Below are 15175 nucleotides of genomic sequence, written 5' to 3'. Positions count from 1 at the left end.
GTGGGTGTTTCTGGGTTGAGCTTTGTGTGTGTTGTGTGTGTGGGTGTGGGTGTGTGTGTGTGGGTGTTTCTGGGTTGAGCTTTGTGTGTGTGTGTGTGTGTGTGTGTGTGTGTGTGTGTGTGTGGGTGTGTGTGTGTGTGTGGGTGTATGTGTGTGTGTGTTTCTGTTCGGAGCTGTGGGTGTGTGTGTTTCTGGGTGCTGTATGTGTGGGTGTGTGTGGGTGTTTCTGGGGTGCTGTGCGGTGCTGGAGTGTGTGTGGGTGTTTCTGGGTGCTGTACGTGTGGGTGTTTCTGGGTGCTGTACGTGTGGGTGTGTGTGGTGTTTCTGGGTGCTGTATGTGTGGGTGTGTGTGGGTGTTTCTGGGTGCTGTACGTGTGGGTGTGTGTGGGTGTTTCTGGGTGGAGCTGTGTGTGGTGTGGGTGTTTCTGGGGCTGTCTGTGGTTCTGGTGCTGTTCTGCGGCGGCCTTCCTGCTCGATGGAGTCGTCCTCCCGTGTGCTGGCGCCTGACGACACTGTCTGCGCTCGGCGCCAGGTCACCTCCGTGTGTCCCGAGTCTCTGTCCTGAGACGGGCTCAGGCAAGGTCACAAGAGGCCGCTCAGCGAGAGGTACGGCCGCACACCCTCGACTCCTCCTCTTCCTGTTTAGATGAGTCATCCTCCGCTCTCTTCCCCTCGTTTTTTCCCCCGGTTTTTTTGGTGTCATGTCAGTCACCGTTTCATTTCCCTCGCAAGCAAATGGGCTTCCTCGCCCCGGGACGTTGCCGTAGCGATATGCATATCCCGCCGCTTCGCTCCTGGTTGTTATCTCAGCCCGGTTGCCCCTGGAGACTGTGTGAGCGGAGCTGCTGATTATGAAATCATTTGACATTTTTCTGTCTTTCTTTTTTTTTTTGTGTGTTCCAGGCCACTCCAGTTACTGCGGAAGTGTTAACGTCAAAGATTTGGTGACAGGAGACGAACACCTGAATTTAAATGGGTCACTCTGTAAGTCATAGTAATAATAATAATAATAGTAATTATTATTATTTATCAAGTTCTTTACCTGTATCAAAAGCACTGTACCAAGTATGACCTTCACAGGATTTACAGGATAACACTACACACTGTCCCAGTTTGTCTAGCTCTCCAATAGAAGCAACAAAGAATGAATTCATTTGGCATTTGCATTTGAAGAATGTTTTTAAAATATGCTTCTTTTATGTATTTATTTATTGAAATGCTTTTTGATTCCCAGCAGGATTACTCATGAGCAGCTGTTGCTTTTGACTGTAGGTGTTATACTCTCTCTCATTAGCGTTAGCGTGGTGTGCTCAACGATCGTTGAGTTAGCGGAATGTTGAAATGCTAATTTATGGGCCGTCCGCCGGTCGAATCGATACAGACGTGTTGGTGAGGGGAGCTGTTCGAGGTTAAAGGCGGTGCTTCTGTTCCTGTCGTGGGTGATCTTTCCTGTTTCATCTGTTATTCTGCTAATTGTCCTTACGCCGCGATGCTAAAGGGTGATGTAAGGCACTCTTTCTGTCCCTGTGCAGCCAGACCCATGCGTTTTGCACGTAATTCTGTCTGGGAAAAGCGACGCTGCAAGGGGCTTCACCTAAATTGTTCATGCTGTACACAGAATATATATATATATATATATATATATATATATATAAACCTTTATTTGATTAGGAAGTCACATCGAGATTAAAACCTCTTTTACATGTGAGACCTAGCCAAGACAGGGCCAAAGCAGCATACAAAACAACAACAATGACAGCAGTAGCGCACAGAATAGGTCTGTCTGTTTCTCTGTGGGTGTGATGTAAACGTAGTGTGTGGTCTGAGCACCCGGAGGGTGAGAGAGATCTCTTTGATACGGAGGGAGGGGCTGTTCTGTGGAACGTTCACTGTGGGGGGTCAGCCGCACGGGGATCCACAGCCCGGGCCTGCGCCCGTTACCTGCTGTCTAAATCAGGCAGGATTTTTAAAAAACACTCTGGAAAGTGGGAAACATTTTACACTTCAAGGCGCTCTTGAGGAGAGTGTTTGTCTCGGGTGCTCATGTCTGTCCTGCGAGTCATCAGCGCCCTGTCACATGGTTTATTCTCTCTATATTCTCCAATGCAAGAAGAGAAAACCAGCAGCCCGCAGTTACGCTCTCCAGTGAATTATGCATCTTAATCCACGAGCAGCAATCAACCCCCCTCCCCCCCCCCCCACCCCGAGCCTTTCCCTGGGGATGACCTCCTTTGTTTCTGCAGTGGACAGAGAGGCTGATTGTGTGCGCCTGTGGTTTTGTCCATGTTTTGACCGTTGTTGAGAAAAGAGAAAAAATAAAACTCCCAAGCACAGTCACCGACCAGCATGTTATCGTTCGACATGATGTTACTGTTTCATTTCGGTTTTTGAAATCCCAGCTGGGGTCGTTAACAGAACCTGGACGATGTGAGCCTTTCTAATGAAGCTTATGTCAAAGCAATGCTACACAAAGCACACAGAAAACATGCACAGCATACACAAAAATGCATGGAAACACACAAAAACACATACAAAAACACGCAAAGCACACAGAAAACACACACAGCATACACAAAAACGCATGGAAACACACAAAAACACGCAAAGCACACAGAAAACACACACAGCACACACAAAAACTCAACATGCGTACAAAAATGCACAAGACGCACAGAAACACGCAAAAACGCGAAAGAGACTGAAGGTCGGTGGTCATGGAGGGAAAAAGGAGGAAGGCCTGGGCGTTGGGACTGGGAACATGAGCCAGGGGGGAGGGGCCATCTGACAGACAGACACAGGTGCAGACAGCACAGAACTCCTGCTACAACGCTGTCGTCACCTCAGAGTCTTCCCCCAGTGACACGGTCTCACTTTGAGTTACTCCTCCGTTCCATTTTAATATTTAATTCCTTTGGTTTGCTTATTTGTCCTTGTTTTTCATGTCTCGTTCTCATTTAGCCAGTTCCTCTGTTCCTTGTTTTGTATTTTGTTGATTTACAGTTGGCAGTTCTCCATGCTTCTCAGTGCAAAAGCAGATGCCCGTGATTTAATTTTGATTTGATTCATTCGACTTCATTTATTTTAATTTGCTTTTTGTTGTCTTTTTTTTTGTTTTTTTGTTTGTTTCCTGTTTGCGGATGGTCACATGACTCTGACAGGTGACGACTGCAAAGGGAGGCGGCACATGGAGACGCGGGCGGTCTACGCCCAGTCCTCTAGGGCACGCCGCCTGGCGGCGGTGTTTTGGAGCGTCTTTGCTTACGCAGGTTACCCACCAATCATTGGCCATATACACATCCCTACTCCTCCCCTAAAACAGCCTGCATCCCCTCCCTATACCTCTCCTACAGCAACCTATATATACCACCCTAAACCAGGCTACCTCCCTCCATATACCTCTCCTACTGCAGCCTATATATACCACCCTAAACCAGCCTGCATAGTTCCTTATGCCTTGTCCTATCACAGTCTCATATTACCACCCTGTTATAGATTTGTGTCTCAGTGCGTCCCTATGCTCTCTCTACAACAGGCCTGATAATATTACATCAACTCATATAACCTGGCTACTCCCTCATATGACTGCTCTACTACCTAAAACAGACCTATTATCCACCCTAACCAGGTCTGCCATACGTCTCTATGCTGCTACCGTACCACAACAGCCTATAATCCACCCCCTAAACCAGCTGCATCCCTCCATATACCTCTCCTACAGCAACCTATATATACCACCCTAAACCAGCCTGCATACGTCCCTATGCCTCTCCTACAATACCCTATATATACCACCCTAAACCAGGCTACCTTCCTCCCTATACCTCTCCTAAAACCACCTATATATACCACCCTAAACCAGCCTGCATACTTCCCTATACCTCTCCTAAAACAACCCATATATACCACCCTAAACTAGCCTACATACCTCCCTGTACCTCTTCTACCCAAGCCTATATACATCTCCATATACCTTCTCTAAACCACCCTGTATACACATCCTTTTAACTTCAATAAACTAGGCTATATACACCACCCTATACCTCCCCTACACTGTTTACCTCCCTATTCTTTTCCTAAACCAACCTCATACACCTCCTTATACCTGCCCTACTTCAGCATTTTAAACCTTCTTGTACCTCCCCTCACATGTACCAATACACTCAAGGATATCGCTGTGCTGGACAGCAACACATTGGCAATAGTGAGGTCATAGTAGTGACTTTGTGATGTCTTTCTCCACTGTTATAGAACGAGAGCTTAATTCTCCAGTACGAGTTTTGTGGTTTTTGATTGGTTGATTGATCCGAGGGTGCGGCTTCAGCGTACGCCTGAAGGATTCTGGCTGGATTACGAAGAGCCTTAAAACTGAAAAACCAAGCTAATGTCACCTAGCCTTGACTGTGATCGTGCTCTCATTCAGCCTCCTGTGATCTCATATTCCTGGCCAGGACATTTCTGCACAGTTTACTGCATTGAGTGTGAGGATGAAGTGTGTTTTAATCCGGCCGTCTCTCCCCGGTGGTCCCCAGGCTACGGCGTGCTGCAGACGGGGAGGTCGGTGGGTGCGGCAGGCCTCTACGTGATCCGGAAGCTGCTGTCGGTGCTGTGGTTGGTGCTGATCTCTCCAGGTCATTGCAGCTGTAGTTTCATTCTTTGTGCTTGATCGGTTGTAGTTCTGTTACTTGTGATAGATCGGTTGTAGTTCTATTCTTTGTGGTGGAGTAAGGTGATGCAGTTCCATTCCCTGGCCTGGAGTTTGTGTAATGATATCCACTGCTTTGCTCTTTAGAAATTGTAAAACCATCAGGTGTTTTCTGCTTCTCAAGACAGACTTGCATGCAGCTGCTCTGTGGACTCACCCAAAACCTTGGGGATCCTGTTCTTATCATGTTTGTGTGTGTGTGTGTGTGTGTGTGCGTGTGTGTTTGTGTCTGCGTGCGTGCATGTGTGTGTGATTTCAGGGAGGGCAGTGGCTGGAGTCTTCTGGTGGCTTGGGACGGGGTGGTACCAGCTGGTCACACTCATGTCCCTGCTCAACGTCTTCATCCTGACCAGGTGAGGGCACGCCGCTGTCATTCCCCATGTGACCTTTCACCCCCCCCACCCCCCCCCTTAAGAGCATCATTGTTTTAAACAAGTATAAATTAAAAGGATGCTTCCCCAGGTCAAATTTCTGAGTAGGATTCATCCTGGTTCTTGACTGGCCTGGAGCGGTTCACCCAAGCAGGGCCGGTTCCTGTCCGGCTCTGCAGATCTTTTTAAGGGCTATGGAGTCCCGCCCTCTGTCCTGGGAAGTCAGTCGTCTTCGGAATCGAGCTGTCTTGCGCTGATGTCATACCATTGATTTACCAGCCAGATAATCTTGGGTGTTTTTTTTTTCTCGGTCCAGAGTTCATGTTTACTGAACGGCGCTAAACGGGGTCCTGGGGGGTCGTGCCCCTGAGATTGATTTGACTGCGGGTTCGCTGTGTGTGAGACGTGCATTGAATCATTCTGTCAGAGGGTTAATAGGGGGTTACAGTCCTTTCTTCGCCTGTTTCTTGCTGATTTTTAAAAAAGCAGAGTAAACAGTTTGCTCTCCTTATGTATTTTTACACTCTTATTCGAACCGGGAACGCAGAGAGGGTTACGGATAGGGATGGAATCGCATTACAGGAAGTGCCACAGCCGGGAATCGAACCCTGGACGCACCGGGAATCTGTGCATGGGTGGAGATTCGGCCGCACTTTGGACCGGACGCACCACAGATTTTTTTCTCCAAAGTTAAATGGAGTTACAGTTCAGTAAAGTCAGCAGTGAAGTTAGTAAGACAGAAGGCCAGGTCCACGATATCAATCATGCAACATGCGAGGGACAGGAGGGACAAGAGAGACAAGAGGGACAAGAGGGACGACCGAGTGATGCGCTAATGGCTTCCGCGCCGCGTGCGATTGAATAATTTATCGACCAGCCAGGACAAGCTGAGTGTGTAGCCTGCTTTGAGTGAGGGTGTGGTGTGGAGATCTCAGCTTTTCACTGAAACGTTTTGTGTGGGTTGTGTGTGTGTGTGTGTCACCAGGTGCCTCCCAAAACTGTTCAGACTCCTGCTGTTCCTGCTGCCGTTCCTGTTGATTCTGGGTGAGTGCACCCCGACGTCCCCACAGTGCTGTATTAACGTCCCCGCAGCGCACCCTGACGTCCCCACAGTGCTGTATTAACGTCCCCGCAGCGCACCCTGACGTCCCCACAGTGCTGTATTAACGTCCCCGCAGCGCACCCTGACGTCCCCACAGTGCTGTATTAACGTCCCCGCAGCGCACCCTGACGTCCCCACAGTGCTGTATTAACGTCCCCGCAGCGCACCCTGACGTCCCACACAGTGCTGTATTAACGTCCCCGCAGCGCACCTGACGTCCCCACAGTGCTGTATTAACGTCCCCGCAGCGCACCCTGACGTCCCCACAGTGCTGTATTAACGTCCCCGCAGCGCACCCTGACGTCCCCACAGTGCTGTATTAACGTCCCCGCAGTGCTGTATTAACGTCCCCACAGTGCACCCTGACGTCCCCACAGTGCTGTATTAACGTCCCCACAGTGCACCCCGACGTCCCCACAGTGCTGTATTAACGTCCCCACAGTGCACCCTGACGTCCCCACAGTGCTGTATTAACGTCCCCGCAGTGCTGTATTAACGTCCACACAGTGCACCCTGACGTCCCCACAGTGCTGTATTAACGTCCCCACAGTGCACCCCGACGTCCCCACAGTGCTGTATTAACGTCCCCGCAGTGCTGTATTAACGTCCCCACAGTGCTGTATTAACGTCCCCGCAGTGCACCCTGACGTCCCCGCAGTGCACCCTGACGTCCCCGCAGTGCACCCTGACGTCCCCGCAGCGCTGTATTAACGTCCCCACAGTGCACCCTGACGTCCCCGCAGTGCACCCTGACGTCCCCGCAGCGCCAGCCCAGACCGGGCCTAACCGGCCCTAACCAGCACACATCCCCAGAGCCAGTGCACAAAAAATCCAGGCCGCCTGTCTCGCAGCTCGCTGCGGGGATCAGAGATCGGCCGAACACGCGCTCGCTGACGCATGAAAATGTTCGCTCACGCGCACACGCGCGCACAGACAGACGCGCATTAGATGGAGAGGTCGATCCGCGCTTGCTATCCAGCCCCTGTGATCACATGCGGTACAGAAGTAATATCTGTGTAGGAATACGAAATCTACAGGTGGCAAAGCAAGTAAACTCTGTGCTGTACGTGATGGCTGTGGGTGAGAGGGCTCCTGTTCCACACTCACGTCGTACCCGTACCTGTGTTCCAGGGCTGTGGTTCTGGGGCCCGTCCGGCCTGCTCTGCTACCTGCCCGCCGTGAACCTGACGGAGTGGCGCCTGGCACCCCCTTTCACCCTCTCTCTGGCCCCGAGGCCGACCCCCTCCACCCCCCTGGAGCAGCCCGTCCACAGGGCTGAAGATCAGCCCGCCACCGCCCCTCCCCCTTCGGTCCCGCAGGTAAGAGCGCACCCGCACAGTGCTCTGGGGTCTCACAGCTGAACCCGGTATGGTGTGTGTGTGTGTGTGCGTGCGCGCCTGTGTGCGCCTGTGTGTGTGTGTGTGTCCCTATACACTTGTCATCATTTCTTTGCACTAACATACTCTACTCTCCTCTACTGCCCCGCTCTCTTTCGCTCTCTTGCTCTCATCCCCCTTTCTCCTCTCCCTCCTCTCCCTCTTCTATTGCTCTCTTCTCTCTCTCTTCTCTCTCCCTCTTCTATCCCTCTCTTCTCTCTCTCTTCTCTCTCCCCCTTCTATCCCTCTCTTCTCTCTCTCTCCTCTCCTCCTTTCTCCTCTCTCTCTGCAGGCGTCGGGTGCGGTGTTCTCCCTGGACCTGGAGCGGCTGTCTCGGCTGGAGGAGCGGCTGGCGGAGCTGTGGGAGGGGGTGCAGAGGGGAGGCCGGCTGCAGGAGCAGCAGCACGGGGAGGTGCTGGGGCTGTACGCCTCCCTGCGGGAGCAGCTGGACAGACGGACGGACAGAGACGGCCTGGGGCTGTGGGTCTCCGGCCTGCTGGAGCAGAGGCTGACCCTGCTGAGGAGCGAGCTGCAGCAGGACACTGCGCAGACGGAGAGGGTACGGCTGCGTCTGCGTCTGCGCTGGGGTGTCTGTGTGTGCGCATGTCTGAGCGTGTGAGTGCGTGTGTGTGTGTGTGTGCATGTCTGAGCGTGTGAGTGCGTGTGTGCGCGTGTGTGTGAGTATGTGTGTGTGTGCGTGTTTGTGTGAGTGAGTGTGTGTGTGCATGTCTGAGCGTGTGTGCGTGTGTGTGAGTGTGTGTGCGTGAGTGTGAGTGTGTGCGTGAGTGTGTGCGTGAGTGCGTGTGTGTGTGTGGGTGTGTGTGTGTGTGTGAGTGTATGTGTGCTTCTACATATGTGCTTTTGTGCACATGACCGTGATTGCACACAAGCTCACTCACCAGAAGCACACGGGTGATCGCCCATGTTCCTCTGTGGCTCCATGTTAAGCCCCCCAATCGCGCACCCTGACCCCTGACCCCTGACCCCTCCCGCCTCCCCTGCAGACCCAGGACGAGCTCCGGATGCAGCAGCAGGGGTACGCTGCCCGCCTGTCTGAGCTGGAGGCCATGCTGCTGGTCCTGGCAGCCAAAACCGAGGTACCATCCCCCCTCCCCTAACCCCCCACCCCCTGGGTTTCTGCTCTTCCACTCACATCAGTCTTCAGTATTCTCTCTACCTCACACCTGAGCTGCCTTAGGCTGGCTGGTGCTAACCTGACTGTGCTAAGTTGTGTTTTCATGCCTTTCTGTTAAAGGAGGTGCAGCAGAAGCAGGAGACGCCCCCGCCAGCTCCTGTCAGGTGCGTTTATGTTCGGTCACTTCCTGTTTCTGCTCTGGAAATATGCCTGTTCCTGTTCACGGTGCGTCTGCATCCAGCCGTGGTAACCTTATGCTTTCTCTCTCTCTCTCTATTTTTTGAATTCCCCTTTTTTCATCCCCACATCCACCTCTATCTTCTCCCTCTGCTCCACTCCTTTCCACCCCCCCCCCCCCCCCCCGACCCTTCACTCTCTCAGCGTGGGCGTGGACAGAGAATCCCATGATGCCTTGCTGTTAGAGGTGCAGAGGCTGGAGGCGGAGCTGGGCCGCATCAGGCAGGACTTGCAGGGGGTGATGGGATGCCGGGGGAAGTGCGAGCAGCTTGACGGTCTTCAGGACACGGTGAGGGCGATAAACCTTACAGGACTGCTGGAACGTTCTGCAGTAAACCAGAGTATGCATACAAGAGGAGTAAACCAGAGTATGCATATAAGAGGAGAAACCAGAGTATGCATACAAGAGGAGTAAACCAGAGTATGTGTGTAAGAGGAGTAAACCAGCGTATGTGTGTAAGAGGAGTAAACCAGCGTATGTGTGTAAGAGGAGTAAACCAGAGTATGCATATAAGAGGAGTAAACCAGAGTATGTGTGTAACAGGTCTAAACAAGAGTATGCAAATAAGAGGAGTAAACAAGAGTATAAAACAGGAGTAAGTCAGCAAGCAGGATTTAACTTGAGCAGCTGCATACTGTAAAGTAAAACAGGGTTTGTGATATTTCAACATGCAGTTATAGGGAATCCATTATGTTGTTTATTTACTTTGCCAAAGCTCTCCTCTGCGATGTTATTACAGTAATGCAGTATTTGCATACCAGGTTAATGGAAAACAGAGCAGTGTGCCATATCTGCGTAGCAGTAAACAGTGAAAGGGGTTTAAAGAGGAGGGGGTTGTCTGCGTCTGCGCAGTCTGCTCCGGTTTCTCACTCCTGGCGCGGGTCTGCAGGTGTCTGCGCAGGTGTCTGCGCAGGTGAGGCGGGAGCTGCGGGCGCTGTTCTACGGGGCCGAGGAGGGGGAGCTGCCCGAGCCGCTGCTGCAGTGGCTGTCCGCGCGCTTCGTACGCGACTCCGACCTGCAGGCCAGCCTGGTCTCCATGGAGACCAGCATCCTGAGGAACGTCAGCCTGCAGCTGGAGCAGAGCAAGCAGGCGCCCTGCGCAGAGACCGTCACCGCCGCCGTGGAGCACGCCGCACTGGATGCTGGGATGTCTGAAGAGGTGGGGTCTGTGTGCGTTTGTGTGTGTGTGTGTTTGTGTGTTTCTGTGTGTGTGTGTGTGTGTTTATACGTACACACCTGCATGTGTATATACATACATTCAAACATACATGCATACGCACTTAAATATGTGCATGTGAATGCTTGAATGTGCCCATTCCTGTAGACCTGTACGCACACACACTCATATAAATACGATGAGTTGGGAAGACTGTTCAGGCTAAAAAAATAAGGGAAAAAGGATTAGACCAATCAGTGAATATAAATAGAAATATATTTGCTGTGAGTGGTTGGGACGGAGGAGGCAGACGAGGGGGTGGTCTGTCTCTGACGTGTGGCTCTCTGTCCCCCTCGTGCAGCAGGTGCAGCTGATTGTGCAGAACGCGCTGAGGCTGTACTCCCAGGACCGCACCGGCCAGGTGGACTACGCCCTGGAGTCCGGAGGTGGGCGCACGCACCCGTCACGGGCGGGGGGGAGGGAGGGGGATTAGGCGCATGCTAACAGGGGCGGGGCGTTGATGTCCGGGGGGGGGGAGGGGGGGTTTAGGGCATGCTAACAGGGGGGGCTGAGGCGGAGGGGGAGGGGAGGTCAGCCTGAGTTAGTGTCTGACCTCTCTGAGCAGCGGCTGCAGGATTTTCTGTCCCGTGCAGATTAAAGGATAAATCCGCTGAGCGGTTTGTGACGCGTGCATGTGTGTGTGTCTGTGTGCCGCTTTGTGTGTATGTGTGTGTGTGCCGCTTTGTGTGTATGTGTGCGTGTGTGCGTGTGTGTGTGTGGCTTTGTGTGTGTGTGTGTGTGTGTGTGTCTGTGTGCCGCTTTGTGTGTATGTGTGTGTGTGCCGCTTTGTGTGTGTGTGTGTGTATGCGCATGTGTGAGCGTGCTCCCCATGGTATATATGGTGTGTGTTTGTTGTGCCCTGTTGTTTTAATAACCATCAGTGGGATTTGGGCCTATGACAAAATCCCTCCTGCCTCAGAGCTTTCAGGAAATGCAGCGGTTTCTGTCATGTGCTCCATGGAATTATGGGTAGGGAGCGCGGAGCTGATGATGTGCTAACCGGGTCATGTGACGGACCGTGTGACTGTGTCCGCAGGCGGCAGCATCCTGAGCACACGCTGCTCGGAGACGTACGAAACCAAGACTGCGCTCATGAGCCTCTTCGGGGTCCCCCTCTGGTACTTCTCCCAGTCCCCCCGCGTCGTCATCCAGGTCAGGCGCTGCCGCTCCCTCTGTGACATCACTGTTTCATCATCACTTCCTCTGTGTTACATCAGTCAGTTTTTATCACAAAAACCGTTTAGACAAACAGAAAATGTTTTACTTTTAATGGAGAGTGGGGTGGTCTGCCTTCTCTAGTCTAGTCTGGGGTAGTCTGCCTTCTCTAGTCTAGTCTGGGGTAGTCTGTATTCCCTCTCTTTATTCAGACACGGAAAAGGCTGACAGTTGAACCCTCGGCCACACGGGGGATTTATTCTTTCACCATAAATCTCTGAATGTTAAGCTTCTGCTAAACCCAGCCACTGCAGATTGTTCTCACAATGTTACTGCTGTGCAGTGCCAATGTTCTAACACTGACAAAACATTCCAGTGACATTGTGAAGTCAATGTAACTGTCTGGATAAGAAGGTCCTTTAAATGTTGAGATGCACTGTGCAGGTCATGTCATCTGCAGTGTATTAATGCTGCCCCCCCCCTCCTCCCCCCACACAGCCGGACATGTACCCCGGAAACTGCTGGGCCTTCAAGGGCTCCCAGGGCTACCTGGTGATCAGGCTGTCGATGAGCGTGGTCCCCACAGCCTTCTGTCTGGAACACATCTCCAAGGCCCTGTCCCCCACCGGCAACATCAGCAGCGCCCCCCGGCACTTCACCGTCTACGTGAGGCCCTCTGAGTGCTGGGGGGGGGGGGGGGGGGATCTCAGGGGGAGGGGCAGGGCTTGAGCTTTAGGCTGAGGAGGGGGTGGTTATCACCTGTGCCTCTGTACCAAACTGTATAGCTTTAACCCCTACTTCTACAACATCCACAGTACATTTTTAAAACATTGAAATCATCTGAAATCTATATTACAATAATAATAATAAAAATAATAATGATTTTATTTATTCATTCATAGGAACAATGCAGTTAACATTGTTACTGTTTAAAAACAGGCACCAGATATGCACTGTATATTGAGTTCCTAGCCGTAGGTAATTTGCAACCCCTCTCCTTGGTCAGTCAGCTTGTAAACTTTTGAATATGAACAAAAATCAGGTGTAATCATAACAGACATGAAAGTGCACATGAGTAAAAGAGATGGTTTTTGTTGTAGCTGTTGTTGATGCCGTGGTGATGATGATGTAAAGCGTGTGTCCGGGCGGATCTGGGTGGCGGTGCCGGGCCCAGCTGGCCGTGTGTGAGCTCTGCTCTCTCTGCCCACAGGGTCTGGATGATGAGTACCAGGAGGAGGGCAAGCTGCTGGGGCAGTACACCTACCGGGAGGACGGAGAGTCGCTGCAGACCTTCCCCGTCATGGTACCCACAGTGCACTGCGTCGCCACGCTCATACGCACGCGCCTGACATCCTGTTTGCGTCCGCTCATGATTTTAAATCAATAAAATTGTGTGGCGGTTGACTTTAGCGTGGAGTACTGTCCGAGTGGCCACTGTGGTCTATCTTTATCCGTGGAGTCTGCCAGAGTGACGCCCCCCACCCCCCCCGCCCCCCCAATGAGCCTGGCTCCTATGGTTTCATCCTCCATGTTCTCCTAGGCGTTCGTCTTGCCACTGTGGCCTCGGGCTTGCTCTGTGGGAGTTTAGGCCACACAGGAGTTAACTGAAGCATGCTGTGAGAAATCCTTTGTAAAATGTGCTGTATAGAAGTTGATTGATTGATTGATTGCTTGATTGATTGATTGATTGATTGATTGATTGACGTTCCAGGAGGAGAATGACCGGGCGTACCAGATCATCGAGGTGCGGGTGCTGTCCAACTGGGGCCACCCAGAGTACACCTGCCTGTACCGCTTCCGTGTGCATGGAGAGAGGAAGAGTAAGTGAGGAGGAGGAGGAGGAAGAGTGGAGAGGTCTCACCTGCCCTTGTATAGAGAGACCCCCCCCCCTAAAAACCCCCAAACCCCATTTGTATATAATGTCGGACTGTCTGAGGACTGCAAATTTTGAACATTTTTAACGGGATGGGGCGAGAGGGGGGGTGTTGGACAGAACGTGCCCAGCGGAAGAAGCTACTTTAAAAAAAAAAAAAAAAAAACAAACGGAGACTGAAAGGTGTAAGGAGACTGGAAGGGAACGTTGCAGATCGCTGAACAGGACGTCCACTGGAGACAGCCCCTCTGTCCCACTTCACATCTCAACATTGCACTGATCCACCACCCCCCCACACCTTCCCTATCCTGGGCAGACCCCGGGCCAGGCCACCCGGAGAAGCCCCCCCCCCCCGCCCCACCCAGAATGTCCTGCACTGCCACCTGTGTCCTTACCTTGAGATGGAGGACTCTTCTGTTCTTTCTTTCGGTTCACTTCTCTCTTCCTTCTCATTTTTCTTCTTTTTTGATTTTGTTTGGTTTTCTTTTAACGTCACTCACAATTTAAATTTGACATCGAGAGCTCTTTCTCAAACGGATATTCCCTGTAAACTGTGGAGCCCCCTTCCCTCACCCCTCTTTCCACCCCTACGGGCTCCTTCTTGAGTTGCAGGTTGGATGTTGGAGGGGACGTAGAACGTAGAAGCACGCTCAAATCAGGCCACCAGTTGGAGGTTCGAAAGGACGGGGAGTCATACTCAAGTCAGGCCGTAAGGTGTGGGGGTATGAGGGAACGTAGAAGTATGTCTTAGTCTGGCCACAGGGTGGAGGTTTGAAAGGATGGAGAAGCATGCCTAAGTGTGGCTGCAGGGTGGAGGTTTGAAAGGATGGAGAAGCATGCCTAAGTGTGGCTGCAGGGTGGAGGTTTGAAAGGATGGAGAAGCATGCCTAAGTGTGGCTGCAGGGTGGAGGTTTGAAAGGATGGAGAAGCATGCCTCGGTGTGGCTGCAGCTCAGCACACTGGTTCAGGTTGTGCGGTGCAGCCTCATGACATGCAGAATGTCTGCAGGCATAAAGATAGCCAGAATCACTGCCTCCCTTTACACTTTACCATAGAGGGTCATGTCAGAGTGCTCTCTCTCTCTGTCTCTCTCTTTCCCCCTCTCTCTTTCTATCTCACAGTCTCCTCTCTTGCTCTATCTCTCTGACTCTCTTTCTCCCCTGTCTCTCTCTCCCCCTATCTGTCTCTCTCTCTCCCCATTTTTCCATCTGCCTCTCATTCTCTGTCTCGCTTTGTCTTGCTCTCCCCCTCTCTGTCTCTCTCTCCCCCCCCCCCCCTTTTCTATCTCACAGCCTCCCCCTGTCTCTACCCCTCCATATCGGCAGTCCTTGAATGTGTACAGGATGTGGACAGCAACACAAAGCTCTTTTCTTTTTTTTTTAAAAACACTTTCTTTTTTCTCTTTTTTTTTTGTATTCTTGCTATTTCTGACCTGAACTTTTAAGTAATTACAGTAGGATGGTGGGAGAGTACATTTAGTGACACACATAGAGGAGATAGTGTATTTTAGATGTATTAGAGTCAAGGCTGTATGCTGTTGCTTCAGCAACCCATTTATCAGTCCCTGAGAGATACAGAATGTCTGGTTATATTACAGTCATAATGGTCCTCTTGGGGGTTTGCTTGCCCAGAAACCGCACTGGAATGTAAACTGTATATTTCACTGTTAATAGTCTTGTCTTTTTAAATCCGCTAATATCAGTGTTGCTTTGAAAAAGAGGATAAACCCTGTCATTATTATTATTATAACTATTATTGTTATTATTATTGTTATTATTATTATTTGCCATTGTAATTTTATTCGACCCAAATTGTTTTAGTTCGGTTCTGAAGGAAGCACTGCTACCGTTCCTTAAAAGAATATGTATTGCTCAAGTCCTTTGTAATTTGTATACAAAAAAAAAACAAAAAATGAATTTGAACATGGATGAAAGAAATATTAAGGCTAAAAAAACAAAGACTATCTATTCCTTTGTAGTGTGACCCTCTAAAATAAGGGTTGCACTA

At 51.1% G+C, this 15175-nt stretch overlaps 1 protein-coding gene across 4 annotated transcripts; it reads left to right on the top strand.

The window, feature by feature from the left end:
• Positions 1-836: 836 nt before the first annotated feature.
• Positions 837-14542, top strand: sun1b (Sad1 and UNC84 domain containing 1b). 4 transcript variants are annotated; one of them, XR_010326477.1, is made up of 17 exons: positions 837-984; positions 3159-3266; positions 4530-4628; positions 4962-5055; positions 6059-6117; positions 7307-7494; positions 7844-8110; positions 8556-8648; positions 8807-8850; positions 9068-9212; positions 9814-10083; positions 10442-10526; positions 11177-11292; positions 11794-11961; positions 12506-12598; positions 13007-13984; positions 14079-14542. XR_010326477.1 is itself a non-coding variant. In XM_064314090.1 (16 exons), the coding sequence occupies exons 1-16, from the start codon at positions 852-854 to the stop codon at positions 13121-13123; spliced, it is 2067 nt and encodes a 688-aa protein (XP_064170160.1). In that variant the 5' UTR covers positions 837-851; the 3' UTR covers positions 13124-14542. The 4 variants fall into 4 exon arrangements, 3 of the variants coding, with proteins under 3 accessions (XP_064170160.1, XP_064170159.1, XP_064170162.1); XM_064314090.1 differs by having other exon boundaries at positions 9826-10083; positions 13007-14542; XM_064314089.1 differs by having other exon boundaries at positions 13007-14542.
• The last annotated feature ends 633 nt before the right edge of the window (positions 14543-15175 follow it).

Source organism: Anguilla rostrata, chromosome 17, assembly GCF_018555375.3.
Source record: "Anguilla rostrata isolate EN2019 chromosome 17, ASM1855537v3, whole genome shotgun sequence".
Lineage (NCBI taxonomy): Eukaryota > Metazoa > Chordata > Actinopteri > Anguilliformes > Anguillidae > Anguilla > Anguilla rostrata.
The sequence above is the reverse complement of the archived record's forward strand: the minus strand, read 5'-3'. Positions and strand labels throughout refer to the sequence as shown.

Excerpts from the sequence above, each read along its gene's own strand:
- sun1b (XM_064314089.1), top strand. The coding sequence starts at position 852 with ATGAAATCATTTGACATTTTTCTGTCTTTCTTTTTTTTTTTGTGTGTT. Across the intron at positions 4,629-4,961 it reads GTTGGTGCTGATCTCTCCAG|GGAGGGCAGTGGCTGGAGTC; the intron begins GTCATTGCAGCT and ends GTGTGATTTCAG. Across the intron at positions 8,649-8,806 it reads TCCTGGCAGCCAAAACCGAG|GAGGTGCAGCAGAAGCAGGA; the intron begins GTACCATCCCCC and ends TTTCTGTTAAAG.